The sequence below is a fragment of the Hemitrygon akajei genome, chromosome 23 (genome assembly GCF_048418815.1).
Source record: "Hemitrygon akajei chromosome 23, sHemAka1.3, whole genome shotgun sequence".
Taxonomy (NCBI): domain Eukaryota; kingdom Metazoa; phylum Chordata; class Chondrichthyes; order Myliobatiformes; family Dasyatidae; genus Hemitrygon; species Hemitrygon akajei.
This window is the reverse complement of record NC_133146.1, coordinates 22,047,475-22,066,586: the sequence shown is the minus strand read 5'-3', so window position 1 is coordinate 22,066,586 and position 19,112 is coordinate 22,047,475. Positions and strand designations below refer to the sequence as shown.

General features: G+C 41.7%; 1 protein-coding gene across 2 annotated transcripts in view; it reads left to right on the top strand.

Moving 5' to 3' along the window:
* Positions 1–19,112, top strand: part of ccar1 (cell division cycle and apoptosis regulator 1) — a 70,103-nt gene that overhangs the window by 2,645 nt on the left and 48,346 nt on the right. For both annotated transcript variants that reach the window (XM_073027181.1, XM_073027182.1), the window contains exons 3-10: positions 661–830; positions 7,936–7,980; positions 8,982–9,014; positions 10,328–10,515; positions 13,215–13,329; positions 13,563–13,746; positions 16,149–16,278; positions 18,375–18,527. In XM_073027181.1, the coding sequence (XP_072883282.1) occupies positions 661–830; positions 7,936–7,980; positions 8,982–9,014; positions 10,328–10,515; positions 13,215–13,329; positions 13,563–13,746; positions 16,149–16,278; positions 18,375–18,527 (1,018 nt within the window). The remainder of the gene's footprint in view (positions 1–660; positions 831–7,935; positions 7,981–8,981; positions 9,015–10,327; positions 10,516–13,214; positions 13,330–13,562; positions 13,747–16,148; positions 16,279–18,374; positions 18,528–19,112) is intronic.

Genomic DNA, 19,112 nt, shown 5'->3' with positions numbered 1-19,112 from the left:
AGCCCAGATGTTGAGGGCCTTGTTGCATGCCCATCTAAGACTGTGGTGAGAAATTTCTTTTGTGAAGGTTGAATCTTTTTGGGATCTTTTCATGGGGCGCCACAGTAGCATAGCAGTTAACGTGATGCTATTACAGCTTGGGGTGTCAGAGTTCAATTCCAACACCATCGTTAGAAATTTGTAAGTCCTGTGAGCACGTGGGTTTCCTCCGGATGCTCTGGTTTCCTTCCACATTCCGAAGACGTGCCAGTTACTAAGTTGTTGTAAATTGTCCTATGATTAGGCTAGGGTTAAATAGATGGGTTGCTGAATGGTGTGGCCTGTTGGGCTGGAAAGACTTGGTCCATTCTGTATTTCTAAATATAGAAATAAAATGTATAAACCTGTGGCAGCAGAGTCCTTGAGGATCAAGAAAAAGTTGCGTAAAGAACTTGTCCCATTCTGTTGAATGGCCGAATAGGTTTGTGTGGCTGAATGGCCTATTGTTCCAACTTTTGATCGTAAATGGTGGTGTGTGATACTGCAAAGCAAAAAATTGACAACAGTACATTGTTACTAATCACTGTACAGCAGACTCGAATCTACTGATTTTGTTTAAAAGAGATGCTCCAATCTTTGTAACTTTGTGCTCCATAATGTAAAATCTGCTGTTTCCATCAGGTGCGCTTGGTGTTCAACCCTCGCTGCTGGGGGCTTCTCCAGCAATGTACACGCAACAGACAGCCTTGGCAGCAGCAGGTCTCACCACCCAAACAGCAACAGGCTATCAACTCACCCAGTCAGCAGCCCTTCAACAGCAGGCAGCAGCAGCAGCTGTAGCGTTACAGCAGGTGGGATTGTCGAAGCTTTCTATTGTTTCCAGCAGTGTTGCTGAGAAATCCTATCGCATTAATAGGTGTAGCCATTTGTTTGTACTCTGCCCCTTTACTTGTTGGAGACCTGGGAGAGATGATGGAGGAGGAAGAGACATTGTCACGCTTCCAGCAATTCGAGATGTTCCAGTTTTAGTTTAGTTTAACTTCAGAATTAGTGGAATGCATGATGAAAAGCCAAGGGTCCGCCATTGATATTGAAATAAGAAACCAATAAAGTGAGGGAAAGTAAATGTTTAGAAATGGCAAGATTATTGAAAGTGGGCACTATTGGGTGATGCATAAAAGTTGTGTATAAAGATGTTTTGCTACTAAAAATGTGCCTTCATCTTATTGCCCTGATACAAAATTAAACTACTTTAGATGCCAGATATTTGAAATTGAACAAGGTGCCGCAAATAATTAGTATCTGTGAAGACAGATCCGTCTGGGTGAGGTGTAAATGGGAGAAGCAGAATAATTATTTGGAAGACCACAATGAGATAAAAATGCTAGGGATGTGAAATGCAATTGCTGGACATGTTGATTAGCTGCAGTTGTTGAAATGGATGTCAGATAATTGGAAAGTGATGGTGTGCTTCATTGGATCATTGCTGGAAGCCTGAAAGAGGAGATGCAAACAAGTCAAGTCACTTTTTATTGTCATTTCGACCATAACTGCTGGTACAGTACACGGTAAAAACAAGACAATGTTTTTCTGGACCATGGTGCTACACGAAACAGTACAAAAACTACACTGAACTACATGAAAACAACACAGAAAAATACTACACTAGACTACAGACCTACTCAGGACTGCATAAAGTGCACAAAACAGTGCAGGCATTACAATAAATAATAAACAAGACAATAGGCACAGTAGAGGGCAGTAAGTTGATGTCAGTCCAGGCTCTGGGTATTGAGGAGTCTGATAGCTTGGGGGAAGAAACTGTTACATAGTCTGGTCATAAGAGCCTGAATGCTCCAGTGCCTTTTCCTAGATGGCAGGAGGGAGAAGAGTTTGTATGAGGGGTGTGTGGGGTCCTTCATAATACTGTTTGACTTGCAGATGCAGTGTACAGTGTAAATGTCCATAATGGCGGGAAGAGAGACCCTGATGATCTTCTCAGCTGACCTCACTATCCACTGCAGGGTCTTGCGATCTGAGATGGTGCAATTTCTGAACCAGCCAGTGATGCAGCTGCTCAGGATGCTCTCAATACAACCCCTGTAGAATGTGATGAGGATGGGGGGTGGGAGATGGACTTTCCTCAGCCTTTGCAGAAAGTAGAGACGCTGTTGGGCTTTCTTTGCTATGGAGCTGGTGTTGAGGGACCAGGTGAGATTCTCCGCCAGGTGAACACCAAGAAATTTGGTGCTCTTAATGATCTCTACCGAGGAGCCATCGATGTTCAGCAAGGAGTGGTCGCTCCGTGCCTTCCTGAAGTCAACAACCATCTCTTTTGTTTTGTTCACATTCAGAGACAGGTTGTTGGCTTTGCACCAGTCTGTTAGCTGCTGCACCTCCTCTCTATAAGCTGACTCATCGTTCTTGCTGATGAGACCCACCACGGTCGTGTCATTGGCAAACTTGATGATATGGTTCGAGCTGTGTGTTGCAGCACAGTCATAGGTCAGCAGAGTGAACAGCAGTGGACTGAGCACACAGCCCTGTGGGGCCCCCGTGCTCAGTGTGATGGTGTTGGAGATGCTGCTTCCGATCCGGACTGACTGAGGTCTCCCAGTCAGGAAGTCTAGGATCCAGTTGCAGAGGGAGGTGTTCAGGCCCAGTAGGCTCAGCTTTCCAATCAGTTTCTGAGGGATGATTGTGTTGAATGCTGAACTGAAGTCTTTGCACAACATTCGAACATATGTGTCTTTTTTGTCCAGGTGGGTGAGGGCCAGGTGGAGTGTGATGGGAATGGCTTCGTCTGTTGGGACAGTACACAAACTGCAGGGGATCTAGTGAGGGGGGCAACATGGTCTTGATGTGCCTCATGACGAGCCTCTCGAAACACTTCATGATGATGGATGTGAGTGCAACGGGACGGTAGTAGGCAGGACACTGAAGACTTCTTCGGCACGGGGACGATGGTGGTAGCCTTGAAGCACGTTGGAACGGTGGCGCTGCTCAGGGAGATATTGAAGATGTCAGTGAGAACATCTGCTAGCTGGTCTGCACATCCTCTAAGCACTCTACCAGGAATATTGTCTGGTCCAGCAGCCTTCTGTGGGTTCACCCTGCACAGGGTTCTTCTCACATCGGCCACAGTGAGACACAGCACCTGGTCATTCGGAGGAGGGGTGGACTTCCTCACCGCCACGTCATTTTCCGCCTCAAAACGAGCATAGAATTTAATCAGTGCATCTGGGAGGGAGGCATCACCCACACAGTCAGGTGATGTTGTCCTGTAGTTGGTGATGTCCTGAATGCCCTTTCACATGCGCCGTGTCTCGCCCGAACAGGTGACCAGAAGCTTGGAATCACACTTGCTGATAGTGTAGGTATTCTGCATGCAAATACCCTGTTGTAATTGCAGAACAAATAACTGACAACTTCTCAACAACAAGAAAAGAGGATGCAATTGAAGACATTCCATCTTGCCCTGACATGTGCTTTGTGGAAAGGCTTTGGAATGTCAGGAAGTGGTCACGCCATTGAATGCCTGGCCTGTGATAACTAGTTCATAGACCTTTCCCAAAAAAAAACTGAATGCCATTAACTATCAAGGGTAGGTGGATAGATTATTTCTTGTTGGAAATAGTAATTGCGGAAAAATGTTACTTATCATTTATCAGCCTACACATGAATGTTGTACTTACTGCCCATTACACCACTGGCGTTTAGGGCAACAGTGAAGGTCCTCCATCTCTGTTGCACACAGTTACAGAAGGATCCTTCATTTCTGTTTCCGTAACAACTTTTGTTTTGACTAGTCAGGGTTGTTAGCCCTGAGCTGAACCCCCAAACTTGAAGGAGTGGTGGACCACTTGTAGTCTGGCCTCTACTCTTTGACCTGTTTGGCATAGGGGACCCTGACAAGAGCCAAAGCACAAGGCCCCGACTCCAGCTATCATAGCTCTCCAGTTCATTTGGACACGCAAGTCTCCAAACCCAATAACAAAGCTGTGCTCCTCTTGGAGGACATGAATGTTGTGTTCTACACCAAACCCTGAGGTCATCCCTGCCCATCTGAACTTGTTCTCTCATTGATCAACAACTTAAACCCTACACAAAACAAATAACTGACATAAGGTCGTCCTTGACATTTTGTTTTGGGATATATGGAGCATTCTTTGTTCATCTATTCTGGTCAGGACTCCCTCTTTTGGTTATCCTGACTATAGTTGTGCTGTTTCCAGCTCTCCTGTTGAGCTGGAAATTTCTTCGCAGTTGATGTTAATTTATTATCTTGCTGTCATCTGCAATTGTCTGTTTCTGACTCTTCCTTTCTCATTTTCTTATTCCTTGTTAAGGAAAAGGCTGTGACTGGGGTAGATTTCAAATCCATGGACTCCCAGAGCTATTTTGTTTGCATTCGTTTCATTCAGCTTACAGTAAATGCTTATCTAAATTAATATTCCCATTTCTCTTACATTCCTGTGTCTATCTAAACATCTCTTAAAGTATCTAATGTTTTTGTCTCTACTACCACCCCAGGAGGCACATTCCAGGCTCCCACCACAAAACACAACAACTTGCCCCCTTGCTCCTCACATCTCATTTGTACCCCCTTTCACCTTAAATGTATGCCTTCTAATATGAGACATTTCAACCCTTGGGAAAAGATATTGTCTGCCTACTCTATCTATGTCTCTCATAATATTATAAACCTCTATCAGATCTGCGCTCAGTCTCCGCTGTTCAAGCAAAAACAGCCAAGTTTGTCCAACTTCTAAATTATAGTACGTACCCTCTAATGCAGACAGCATTCTGGGAAACCTCTGTCTAAAGCCTTTACATCCTTCTTGAAAGGGGGTGACCAGAACTGTATGCAATACTCCAGATGTCGCCAAAGCAGAGTTTTATAAAGCTGCAACTTTTGAACTCGGTGCCTTGATTAATAAAGCCACACATGCTCTATGCCTTTTTGACCATCCTTTAAACCTGTGTAGCCACTTTCAGGGAGCTACTGACTCGGACCCAAAGGTCCCCCGCTCATCAACACTGTTAAGGATTTTGGCCTGAACAGTACACAAGTGATCAAATCCTCTCTTTGCATTTGTCCTACCAAGGTGCAACACTTCACATTTGGCGGGGTTAAACTGCATCTGTCAATTCTCTGTCCGTATCTACAACTGATCCCATTGTATTCTTTGCCAGTCTTCTATGCTATCCACAACACCAACAATCTTCATATCATCTGCAGACCTACCAACCCACTTACCTGCAGTGTATCGTCATCCAGATCATTTACATATATCACAAACAACAGAGGTCCCAGAACACTACTAACCACAGATAGCCAGCTAGAAAAAGTCCCTTCAACCACTGCTCTCTGTCTTCAATGGGCAAGCACAGTCAAGTTTGTAAGACATGACGCCACACACAAAGACACGCTGGCTCTCTCTCTAATTAGTTCATAAATCCTATCCCTAAGAATTCTATGTAGTAGCTTCCCTACCACTGACGTGAGACTCACCAGACTGTAACTTCCAGGTGAAAACAATTCCATTTGAGGTTAGAGACCAAATTAGATGCACATCAGGATTTACAGGCCATTACTTTCTACAAAGTGAAACCTAACATCATGAGTGGCTGTGATGCTTCACTCCTAGATATGCTCAACAACGTTTATGCACGTTTTTGAAAGGGAGAGTAAACCTACACCTTTGCGAATCCCTGTGATCTCTATCCTGGAGAGTGAATCCTCGCAAGGCAAGAGGCCCTGATGGTGTACCTGGTAAGGCTCTGAAAACCTGTGCCAACCATCTGGCCAGAGTGTTAAGGACATCTTCAATCTCTTACTGCTTACAGTTGAAGGCTCCCACCTGATTCAAAAGGGTGACAATCATACCAATGCCCAAGAAGTGCAGGGTGAGCTGCCTCGACAACTATTGCCCAGTGGCACCCGTGTCTACTGTGATGGAGTGCTTTGAGAGATTGGCCATGGGTCTTGCCTAAACCAGTACCTGCTGCATTTTGCGTATTGCCACAATAGGTGTACAGTGGATGCAACTTCACTGGCTCTTCACTTGGCCTTGGATCACATGGACAATAGTAATACTTATAACAGACTTGGTTTATTGATTACAGCACAGCTTTCAACACAATCAAACCATCAGTTCTAATCTACAAGCTCCAAACAAACCTCTGTACCTCCCTTTGCAACTGGATCCTTGACTCTTTCACTGGGAGACCAGGGTCAGTGCAGATTGGAAGTAACATCTCCTCTTCACTGACAATCAACACAGGCGCACCTCAACGATATGTGCTTAGCACAGTGCTCTACTTTGTCTATACCCATGACAGTGTAGCTAGGCACAGCTCAAATGGCATCTATAAATTTGCCAACACAGCTACGGGCAGATTTTCAGATGTGATAAGGTGGTATACAGGAGTGACATAGATCAGCTGGTTAAGTAGTGATGCAGCAATGACTTTGCACTCAACTTTAGTAAGACCATAGAATTGATTGTGAACTTCAGAAAGTGGAAGTCAAGGACCAGTCCTCATCGAGGGGTCAGAAGTAGAAAGGGTGAGCAGTTTCAAGTTCCTGGGTGTCAACATCTCTAACGATCTATCCTGGGCCCAACATTGATGCAGTTGCAAAGAAGGCATGACAGTGGCTATATTTCACTAAGTTTGAGGAGATTTGGTATGTCACCAAGAACTCTAACTGGTTGCATCACCATCTGGTATGGAGGGGCCATTGCACCGGATCAGAAAAAACTTGGAAGTTGTAAACTCAGCCATCTCTATCATGGGCACTAGCCTTCCCAGTATTGAGGGCACCTTCAAAACGCAGTGCCTTAAAAAGGTGGCACCCATTATTGAGGACCCCTCTTACCCAGGTCATGCCCACTGAGGAGGTACAGGATCTTGAAGCAAGACACTCAAAGTTTCAGGAACAACTCCTCTGCCATCAGATTTCTGAATTGAAAATGAACCCATGAATGCTACCTCAATGTTTTCCCCCTCTTTTTTGCACTGATATTTATTTTTATATATGTTTATTGTAATTTATTGTAGATATTATGTAGTGCAGTGTACTGCTGCTCCAAAACCACAAAGTTCACAACGTGTGCCAGTGATTCTGATTCTAGATTATCTTTTGTTCCCTTCTTTAATAATGGAACAACATTCACTACTCCATTGAATTTCCCTCGTTCCTTTATCAACTGTTGTAACGATACTGCTTTCCATTGCCTTACGTAGTATATTTCACACATGTGCTCAACACCCCTTCCCACCCCTCTTCACTTTCCCCACCCAAACCCAGTATCAGGGCTACCTTGCCCTCTTTATCCATCCTACCAGCCTCAACAATCGTGGATTGATTTCTGTGGTTTTGAATGCATCCATCGAAGCCAGGTTTATTATCATTGACATGTGGCACTAAAGTTGTTGTTTTGCAGCATTGTGATATCACCATTAAACACAACATCCCTACCACTCCTAAAAATTCAACACTGTTCATTGCTTACACTTCTTCCCCTTCCCCTAACTCATTCTGGCTTCTGCCCCCTTCCTTTCCAATATTGATGAGGAGCCTCGGCCTGAAATGTCAACTGTTCAGACCCCTACGTAGATGTTGTTTGACTGACTTAGTTCCTCCAGCATTTTGTGTGTGTAGCTCAAGATTTCCAGCATCTGCAAGATTTGTGTTAAAAATAGAATTTGTGTATGTGAAGGCTTTAATGGCAGAGAGTCAGGAAACACCATTGTGAGCATGGCTTCAATGGCTGCTTGTGGACAATTTTTATGAAGCATTTCCAGGGTTTATTTTCCATTAGTGATAATGTGATAGAAGAGTGCTGCTGGGAGTTTAGTTATGTGGTATAATGGGATATGTGTACAGATGGCAGGGAATATTATATTCAATTGTTTGATTTTTCACTGAGTTGTCTGTTTAATTTTCAGCAATATCAGCAGCCCCAACAAACCATTTACAGTGTCCAGCAACAGGTTTGTGTAAAACTTTTTGTAAGTCTTGTACAAGTGAAACAGTTTGCAGATGTTAACACTATTGTTGGCTTCTGGAAAGAACATGTCTCCAATTAACTTTTATCTTTAACATTTTAGCTGATAAATTCACCAGTCTTTTGAGAAGATTAATATTTAGACTGTAGCTATCAGTCAAATTTGGCTGAAATCCATCTCATTTCCCCTTTTCTTATTGCCAACATGATCCACCTTTTGTACTTTCTATAACTGTATCGACTTTCAAAGTATGATGACATTGTGGCCAGCATCTGTTCCTGGTAGTTGGCAGAGGCTTTGCCTTAGGTACTCATTCTCCCAAAATGTTAAAATTGCCATGTCATGGCATGGAAGAGTGATTCTTTTTTCCTTATGCTCAAGGCAATAGGTAATGCTAGTGAGGGTTATGATTGTTGACCCACCCTTTCAAATACATAACCAAGTCATGTGATTGTAGATCTGAACCATCGAGACCAAGTGGTCAGTGGTGAACAAACAGCAGTACCCTTTCATTGCACTTGCACAGAAACACTCTGCATCTATGCAAATTAATATTAACCAAGGACAGACAACCTTCCCAACTGAGATAGGTCACTTTTGATACCTTTGGGAGAGATGAATTTTCTCTCCTCACAAAAAAACCAGCTTTCTCTGACTTAAATCCTGTTTTCTGCATGGGAGGTATGTGGACTTTTGAACTCAGTTTTATAATTCCATTGAGCCAGCTTGAGGGCAGTTGTGTTCTAAGTTTAGTGGTTGTTAATTGTCTAATCACTACATTCTGAGTTTTTGAGTCCATGTTTGGACTGTAAACTTAGAGAGCAAACTGATAGCATGTAACATCATTCATTCTGGTTCATGAAGCAATCAGTGCTGCTGGTTAGTATTGCTCAGTTATAATATGGTCAGAGCTTAGAGAACAGTGTTGATCATTTTGAAAATTGGAATAATTAAACTGGAAGCACATATTTTCCCCTTTTTTTCAGCTGCAACAGCCCCAGCAAGCCTTGCTTTCTCAAGTAAGTTTACTGTTTATTTTTATACTGTGAATGTGCTAGTGAGTTTCATTTCATGATGTCATTGTTTTAGTTAAGTCATTATTGATTCCTGAGTGTTTAGAACTGAAAATTTTTTTTTAAAGTCTGCAGGTGCTAGAAATAATATTGTCTGAGTTCTGATAGTACTGGTATCCTGTGTTTCCTCCCACACCGGTCACAACACAGTGCACTTGTATTCTTACAGGTGTCACTTTCTATCAATAATTTTCTTGCTACTGTGTAAATTTTATAAAGTTACTGTATCAGACATGTGTACTACCTTTCAAAATCAGTGTCCAGCAACAGGTTTGTGTAAAACTTTTTGTAAGTCTTGTACGAGTGAAACAGTTTGCAGATGTTAACACTATTGTTGGCTTCTGGAAAGAACATGTCTCCAATTAACTTTTATCTTTAACATTTTAGCTGATAACTTCACCAGTCTTTTGAGAAGATTAATATTTGGACTGTAGCTATCAGTCAGATTTGGCTGAAATCCATCTCATTTCCAATATATTTGATACCAGTCACCATGGATTGTCTAGAGAATTTGAGTCAAAAAGATACTTTCAATGTGTTGATATTGTTCTTTGTAAATTCTGCTTTGGGCCCACTTGATTCCCATTTGGAATTGAGTGGGGTTTCAGTTTACTCTGAAATGATATCCACAGCACTGATAGTCACCGGATAACCATTCACCAAGTGCATGCTGAGAAAGTATTAACAAGCTTTGAGTCATAGTTTTGGGTGGGTCCTTCATAGTTGACTTTACTGTCATCACCAACTAATTGTTATGTACATGTTCTAGCAGTTCTTCCTAGATCATGGTCAGGCCTGATGACAAAGTTCAAAATAAATTCATTATCAAAGTACATATATGTCACCATATACAAGCCTGAGATTCATTTATGTGGTAGGTTTCATCTACATAATTAATCCAGCCAATATGGCTTGGGAGTTGTACCTGTCACCTTGTCTGCTTCACATAGTCCTATGCTGTGGAGTACATTACTTATTAAGCTTTCAAACCTATAAAAGATAATACTTTGCAATGAGCTTTATTATCACATAATATTTTGACTAACTTTGCAAAAAGAGTGGGTTATTTCACACCCTTCCTGGGTGACAAAGGTTAGGTATATACGTGAAACAGCACCCTGGTATATTAGAATGTGATTTACTAGATTTTATGGAATTAAAGATAGTGAAACGCTAATTTTTGGAACCATTACTCTGAAGTCGTATTCTTGTCTTAGCATTTGCCTTGGGGGTTATTGCTTTCTCTGTTTTCTTTTCAGCCTGCAGTGGCTTTGCCTACAAGCCTCAATGCCCCACAGACAACTGCACAAATCACCGTCTCTTACCCAACACCACGCTCTGCCCAGAAACAAAATCAGCCCCAAAAGCAACGAGTCTTTACTGGGGTTGTAACTAAGCTTCATGATACATTTGGATTTGTGGATGAAGATGTTTTTTTCCAGCTAAGGTATCGTGCTTTATCTTTAACCTTCCACAAGGAAAAGAGCACAGTAGACCCCCTCAACTTGTTCTGCCTCACATTACAATCATAGTTAAGTGTCTCCAGTTAGTTCTGTAATTCTAAGCATCACTGGCACACCAAAAAAAAAAATTTTCGGTTGCAGTTTTCAACATTTAATTTGACTTATTCCACCTGCAATAGTATTGTGCTGCTGATAAATTCCAAATTTGTTTCCTAGTGAGCTGAGGGGGCTTTCTGATTTCACTTCCTAAAGCCCATTTATGATTTTAAATTTCTGCACCCCTTCTAAAGACTCCTGTGGATGAAAGTTCCCTTCTTCATTTTAATCATCTTAGATTATCGATTACTCTGTGGTCAAGAGAGCAGAAAATTGTGCAACCTATCCTTATTGTGTCATTCTTTTAGCCCAAAGGCCCAAAGTACCTGACTGAAACCTGTCTTGGTGTTGAATGGAGAATACCTAGAAAGGAATAATTAGTAGGGCCTGAAAAGAATATTTTCTTTTGCAAAATCAAATGTTTCAATGGACATTTTTACAAAGATGGATAAAGATATACACTCAGTTTCTACTTTATTAGATACATCTGTACACCTGCTCATTAATGCAAATATCTAATCAGCTAATCATAACAGCACTTAAGTACATTAAAGCATGCAGACATGGTCAAAAGGTTCAGTTGCTGTGCAGATCAAACATCAGAATGGGGAACACAGTGTGACTTTGACTGTTGAGTGATTGTTGGTGTCTGGCAGGGTGGTTTGAGCTTCTCAGAAAAGGCTGATCTGGAATTTTCATGCACAGCAGTTTTTAAAGCTTGCACAGAATGATGCAAAAAACATCCAGTGAATACCAGAGGGTTCTGTGGATGAAAATGCCGTGTTACTGAGAGAGGTGAGAGGAGGATGGCCAGACTAACTCAAATAACCAAGTGTTGCAACGGTGGTGTGCAGAAGAACATCTTTCACTACACAGCATGCAAAGCCTTAAAGTGGATGGGCTACAGCAGCAGAAGACCCTGAACATACACTCACTTCATTAGGTGCAGGAGAAAACTAATAAAATGGCCTCAGAGTTTAGAGGATAAATATTTCAGTTCAGCCAGAAAAAATGATGAGGGGAGTAAGTTGAATTTGGTGGCAAAGGAGATAAATTCTGGTGAGGACTAAGAAGTTTTTTCTTGTTTTCCTTATGTCTAATTAAAGTACTGGTTCATCCAGGATTGAAGGTCTTTCAACTTTCTGAGATGAAAAAGACAGCAGTGAATGTAAAACTCATTTTGTAGAGTTTGAGTTGTAGAGCACAACAACAGACCTTTCACCCCACCATGGCCACACTGGGATATCATTTTATCACATTCGGTCCATAGCTTTCAATACTTTGGTGGTTCAAATATTTGTCAAGTTGTTGAGCCCTAATGGACTTAAACAATTAGTCATGGGTGAAGGATCAGATGATTGGAATTAGCAAATACTGTCCCTTTAAGAAGCATAGCAGAGGTATCTTTGTAGGTTACTGAGTCTTAAAACAATGGCAGGGGAACTATTGGAATGTATTCAGAGACTGGAGCTATCTTCACTTGGGAAGTCAGCATGGTCTTGTTCATAGTAAATACAATCTCACAAGCTTAAATTAATTGGAGAAGGCAATTAAGTATATTGAAGGAATGCAATAGATGTTGTCTACATAAATGTTATTAAGGACTTTGACAAAATCCTATTTGGTAGTAAGTTGGCCCAAAGGTGTGGATCTATGGCAGGCTGGGAAATTTAATCCTGCTTGGCTGTAGGAGGCAGAGGATAGTGGTTGTCTGTTGTTTTCGTGATTGACGTTTGTGACCAGTGGTGTAGCAGAATTATCAGAACATGAGATTCTGCAGACACTGGAAATCCAGACCAGCGTTCACAACAAATTAGAGGGTCCCTGAGGAGTGACTATGGTAAGAGGTACCTTGGAGTCCATAGATCTGAAAGGAATAGCACGATGGACAATGTGGTGACAAAAGCTTATGAGACACTTGCCTTCACTAGCTATAGCACAGGATGCAAAAGCTGAGACATCATGTAACAGTTTTATAAAACAGGTTAGATCGCAGCTGGAAGTCTGGCTGCAACACAATAGGAAGAATCAAATTACACTCCGGAGATGCAGCACATGTTCAAAAACCTTAGTAAAGTCCATGTAGATAACATCTACTGTACTCCTCTGATCTATATGCTTTGTTACCACCTCAAGTTCAATTAAATTTTAAAGTCATATTTCCTAGATGGGTACATTATCATTATAAGGAGAGAGACTGGACTGGAGGACTTTTGTTTCCAAGAGATTCGATAGGTTGGACTTGTTTCGCTGGATAGGAGCATGCTGAGCAGGGTCTTGATAGTGTTTTAAAAATAATGAAGGGTATAGATATGGTAGATAGTAATTTTAAAAAAAGGTTTTTCCAAGATGATAATGTCTAAGACAAGGGTATAGGTTAAAAGTGAGTCGTAGGAAATTTGGATGGGATTTCTTTCACGTATAGGGTGGTTACCATTCGAATGCAACACCTATAGTTTATTTTTGTCATACTGAAGCTTTTTTGAGTGCAAGTTTTGAAGAAGCAACTTTCTTTATTAAGCATGTGTGCATGTTAAATCCTCATGCTTCTGTGATATGTTGACAAGATGTTTCATGTGTACACCAGTGCTGTGAAAGGCAAAGCCCCCCAAGTAGGAGATCGGGTACTGGTGGAAGCTGCTTATAATCCAAACATGCCGTTCAAGTGGAATGCACAGCGGATACAGACCCTGCCCAATCAGGTATGTTTTGCTCCATGAAGCAAGTTCAAGGATTTGCTTTGTATTTTGTGTAGTCCAAATTCTGACTGTAGTTTTGGAGTTCATGTCTCCTCTGCATCTTTCAAAATCTGGTAGAAAACATCTAGTTGCAGCTGGGAGAGAGGATACAGCATGCAAATCAGGAGGTAAAGGCTTTATTTTTTGACTCTGTATTAAAGATCATGTTTCAACTGTCTCCTCTTTTGACTTCCTAGAGTCAGACTCAGCCATTGATCAAGACACCTCCAACTGTCATGCAGTCTCTTACACAGCAGCCATATGGAGTCCCGCCACAAGCACAGGCCCAGTCTCTCTTACAGGCTTCCATGGCAGCAGCTCCCCTCACTCCCTTGCTAGGGGCTCAGCCCCAACCTTTACTCCAGCAACCACAACAGAAACGTAAGTACTTGCAAACCTGATGAAGCATGTAGTACTCAAATTCTGGAACTAACATAAATCACCTGTGAGCTCTAAAGCTTTTAAGGCAGTAGCATAATGCCATTACAGAGTCAGCAACCCAGGTTCAAATCTGCTGCTGTCTGTAAGGCGATTGTATGTTCTCCCCATGACTGCATGGGTTTCTTCCAGGTAGTCCAGTTTCTTCCCATGTTCCAAAGATGTAGGGTTTAGTCGGTTAATTGGCCGTATGGGCATAATTAGGCAGCACAGGCTTGTTGGACCGGAAGAGCCTATTACCATGCTATATCTCCAAATAAAATAATTTCATTACTTATAAAAGGGTGTCTATCATTGTAAGCATTTTGGAGGGTTCTTCCAAATAATGGTGCTGCAACTTTTCTCCTTGGAGTTGTGCCAGTTACTCTAAATGGCTTAAGAACTTTTAAAGGGGTGATGTAAAAGAACTAGCGCTGTACCCCTAAGGTAAATGTTTGGAGGTTTCTGTATTCTGGGAGGCTTTCTCACTGAATTGAGATGACTTGCTTTTACTCCAGTCCTCCATTCTAGATGGAGATGACTTGCAACCAGTTGACTGTGGCAGAGGTGGGCAGAAAGGTTTAATGGAGCACATTAGCAAAAATGGCATGACAATCTGCCAGGCTTCCATAACTTATATTTAGTTTGATTTCTGATGCTGAATGGCCGGGTGTAGTGAAGATTTAGCAGCCTGGTAGATTTGGTAGACTTGACTGTATTCTCTAAATTTTGAAGAATAGGAGAAGCTGTCATTGAAACTTACAATGTTCTTGGAGGGTTTGATAGGGTGGATGTTTCCCTTCTTTGATGAGTCCAGCACCAGGGTTACAGTGTTAGAATCAAATGTAATCATTATGACAAATTTCTTCACTGTGATAGTTTTTTGGAATTCCCTACTCCTAAGGGCTGTAGCAGCCTATTCATTGAATTCATTCAAAACGTCTTAATTGAATTTTTGAATATTAAGCAATTTGTGGATATGAGAGCAGTGAAATAAATGGTGTTGAGGTAGAAGATCAGGCATGTACTAGATGAACAGCAAAGCAGACCTATAAACCAAATGGTGTTGTTTGTATTTCTTATGTTAAGGACATTATTTTTAGAAAGTTTTGAAGCATTACTTCTATTTCATCAATGTTTTTGCAATGACAGCTTGGCAAAGAATGTATGTTTCAGGAGATTACTGTCAAATTTATAAATGATGTGGCCCACCTATCAGAGTTGGCAAAGTATAACTTACTGCCCGTAACACTTAGACCAGCTATGAAGGTCCTCCATCTCTCTCTGTCCTTGGCCATCTTCTATATCATGTCCCAGCTGTCTTGATGATGGAGTTGGCCCCTCTCCTCATTACATATCCAATCCATCTCCCAACACTTCCTTGTGGTGATTGTGGCCTTCTTGGTGACACTGAAGGAGTAGGGCATGGTTACAGATCTTTCTTGGCCAGAAGGCACGGAGGATCTTCCAAAGGCTCTCGGTGTGAAATGACAACAGCTTGATAAGGTATAGATAGCGCCTCAGTGCTGAATGTAATCATAGGAAAGTATGCACACTTAGTCAGTGGAATTGGAGAATTTAGCTAGGCAATTCTGTTGGCACTTAAAGTTATTCAGCATATAAGCAGTGCTTTGGCCCAACATGTCTAAGCCAACCATGTTGCCTAACCAAGTCCCATTTGCCTGCATTTGGTTCACATCCCTCCAACCTTCCATATCCATAAACCTGTCCAAATGTCTTCTAACCATTGTAATTATGCTTCCTTCCACTACTTCCTCTGGCAGCTCAGTACAAACACTCACCATCTACTGTATATATGGAACAACTCACTCCTCAGGTCCTTAAATCTTTCTCATCCTGTCAAGCAATGCCCTATAGTTTTAGATGCCCCTAAAAAAGACTGATCTTCCTTTCTATCAATAATCTTAATGATATTATAAAACTTTTTAAGGTTGGCCTTTAGCCGCCTCTGTTCCAAGAAAAATAGTCCCATGCTATCTAGTTTTTCCCTGATAAGTCAAGTCCCAGCAACATCCTGTGGAGGGAAATGGGCATTTTGGTAGACACCTTTCACCAGGACTAAAAGAGTAGAGGGGAGATGGCAGGTATAAAGAGTGAGGCAAGACCTGGCATGCAAGAGCTGGATTGTTTGATTGGCAGGTTGGGGGTACAGCAATAGAAGCTTAGAGGGGTTATAAATGGTCATGACGAAGGGCTACAGTTGATGGAATCTGATGAGAAAGGGTAAGAAGGAAATTGGAGAATTCAATGTTCCTGCTTTTGGAAAAGATGTCATTTCAGAAGCAGTAGTTCATTTAAAATCTAAATCTTGCAATTTTCTATTTGTTTTTGTTTTCTCATTGCAGCTGGGTTGTTGCAGCCTCCTGTGCGAGTCATGCCACAGCCGCAACCTATGAGAAGGGTTGAGCCACCGTCTAGATTCATAGCTCGGCATGAGAGATTGGAAATATCATTAACGAGGAAAGATGAAAGAAGGTACAATGGCAGATTACAGTGTACAATAAAACTCTATTAGGCCAGTACTTTGCTGCCAGAGTAGCAGGTTTTATAGTCAATTAATACTCCAGTGCGCTTTTAATTCACGCTTATTTTCATTTGGTAAAGAGAAGAATAAATGTTTTGATGAACCCAAAAGAAAACATGGGAGACAAGGTGCCAATAAATTTCAGGGAAGTAGAATAAGGAAAGTTTCAGGGGAGCGTGGTGAACCAAGTCTCCATTGAGTGGAAGAGAGCCTGAGAACTTTGTTCCTTCTATGAGTGGAAGGGAGCCCAGTGTGGAATCGCCACTCAGTGAGCCTGTGCCAAACCTTTGAGTTTTCCACATAGTTTGCTAGTGGAGTTTTTCTTTATTTTGCTCAAATCACCTCAGTTTTTTTTTACTCCCTGTTGCATTAAATAGTGAATTAGTAAGAGTTATACATGGTGCAAAATTGAGATTTAGTCAAAACTCAGTTTGTGGTGATAAAGCAAGTACAGGTATACAGAGGTGCAATAGGAAAAACTTCCAGACACACATTATCGTGAAAGAGGCATTCACAAGTAAAACATAAATTAAGAATAAATTACATACTTTTTTTTTTACAACTAAACCAAAGTGTCAATTTTAGTGCACAGTGTTTTGCTAAACTATGGTGATGAGGATTTTGCCAATTGGTTCAAGAACTGATTGGTTGAAGGGAAGTAGCTGTATTGAACCTAATGATGTCGAACTTAAGCACCTCTTGGTTAACGGTAGCTGCAAAAAGATGGAATGGCCCAGATGTGGGGTATTTGCTAAATGTTGCCTTCTTGAGGTAGTGTCTCCTGCAGATACTACTATTTATGGGGAATCATGGTCCAGTACTGTCTGGAGCTTGTTATTCTGCACATTCAAATTGCCATACCAGACTGATGCAATCAGTCATATTTTCAACAGTACATCTGTAGAAGCTTGCTAGTGTTTGATGACAAGCCAAGCTTCCTTAACTTCCAAAGGAAGTAAAAGCACTGATAGACTTTCCTTGTGATTGTATCTATGTGCTGGGCCCAGGACAAATCATCCGATTTGTAAACACCCAGGAATTTAAAGCTGCTCACTCTCCACTGCCAAATCCTCAATGTAAGTTGGTGCATGTTCGCCCTCTTGTCCTCCCCATAAATGCTGGAAATCTTGAGCAGCATACACAAAGCACTGGAGGAACTCTGCAGGTCAGGCAACATCTGTGATGACGAACAGTCAACATTTCAGGCTGTGACCCTTCATCAGAACTGGGAAGGTGGGAGGGAGGGGAAGAGTACAATCCATTAGGTAGAGGAAACCAGGTGAGGGGGAAAGTGGGTATGTGGGAAGGGGGATGCAGTAAGAGGAAGAGAGAGAATAGCAGGAAGAGGTAAGAGGCTGAAAAAGAAGGAAACTTGATAGGAGAGGACAGTTGACCATAGTAGAAAGGGAAGGAGGAGTTATTTAGTTCTGCTGAAATTTGAGCAAGACATTTTTGCTGCACAACCAAACCCAGAAACCTATTTTGCTGTTTCAGTGCCGTCTGTGATTTGTCCAACAGCCAGGTCATAAGTGAATTTGAAGATGGAATTAGAGCTGTGCTTAGCCATACAGTCATGTATAGGGAGTAGAGCAGGGGACTAAGCATGCAGCCTTGAGATACACCTGTGTTGATGGTCAGCAAGATGTTACAAATCCTTGCAGTTGATGTCTGCCAATGAGGAAATCGGGTATTCAGTTGCAGCGGGAAGTATGGAGGCTCAGGTCTTGAAAGTTGATGATGAGTTGGGGTGGAACGATCATACTGAATGGCAAGCCGCAGTCCATGAGCAGCAGCCTGTGATCAGTAAACAGGGCCAATCTATGCCCTCAATGAATAGGAAAAATGTCCTGGGATTTTATTTCAGATCACAATTTTCTTTTTTCAATATTTAACAAAACAGTTTTGTTTAGTGATGCTCAAAAGAAGAGGGGCATTTTTGACTCAGTGGCCTGGGCTTGGAGCACAATGTATCGCTTCATCTAGCAGATTTGAGTGAAAGGCAAAAGGTTTGTACAAAATAAATTTTCCTGTCTTATTTCTCTTGCAGAGACCGAGACAGAAGGCGTTCACGTGACCGGTCACCTCAGCGCAAACGATCCCGTGAGCGCTCACCGCGTCGAGAGAGAGACAGATCACCCAGAAGGCAGAGACGCACTGCTTCTCGCTATACTGTACAATTTTCTAAGTTTTCCCTGGATTGGTATGTGCACATCTGATTAGGTATTTATTGTTGACAGTAGTCCTCCCAATTATAGTCCCTTTTAACTGTTTAAACCTTTCTGTGTCATCGTATCTTATTTCATCCCTTTCCTCCCTCCCAAATTCCTTCAATACTACCTAACCTTATGATTCTCTATTCTTTGTCTCTGCTTTGAAATTTCCATTGGGTAAGGCATATGCTTTTCAAATTCAGTATTTCCTGAATAGCTCTTCAAGCACACACTTACTTTGCTCAGTTACAAGCAGAAATCCTCATTTCTGCTTTGCATCTTTTCTTCTAATGTTCTATCATTATCAACGCTTACCAAATCCTCAAAAAAATCAATTAGTTACATATGACCTGTTAACAAATCCTAGTGGTCTGTCCTTGATTAATCATTGCCCCTTCAATTTCTCTCTATGACCTCCATTTTAGTGGATGTTGAGATAAATTTCTCCAGGTATTGTTCACCTGCTTCATCAAATGCCTTCTTTCCAACATGAAAAGGATCACATAATGTTGGATTCCTCGTAAAGCAGGAAAATATTTATGTATCTTGTCCATCTTTTCATAATCTGGAAATCA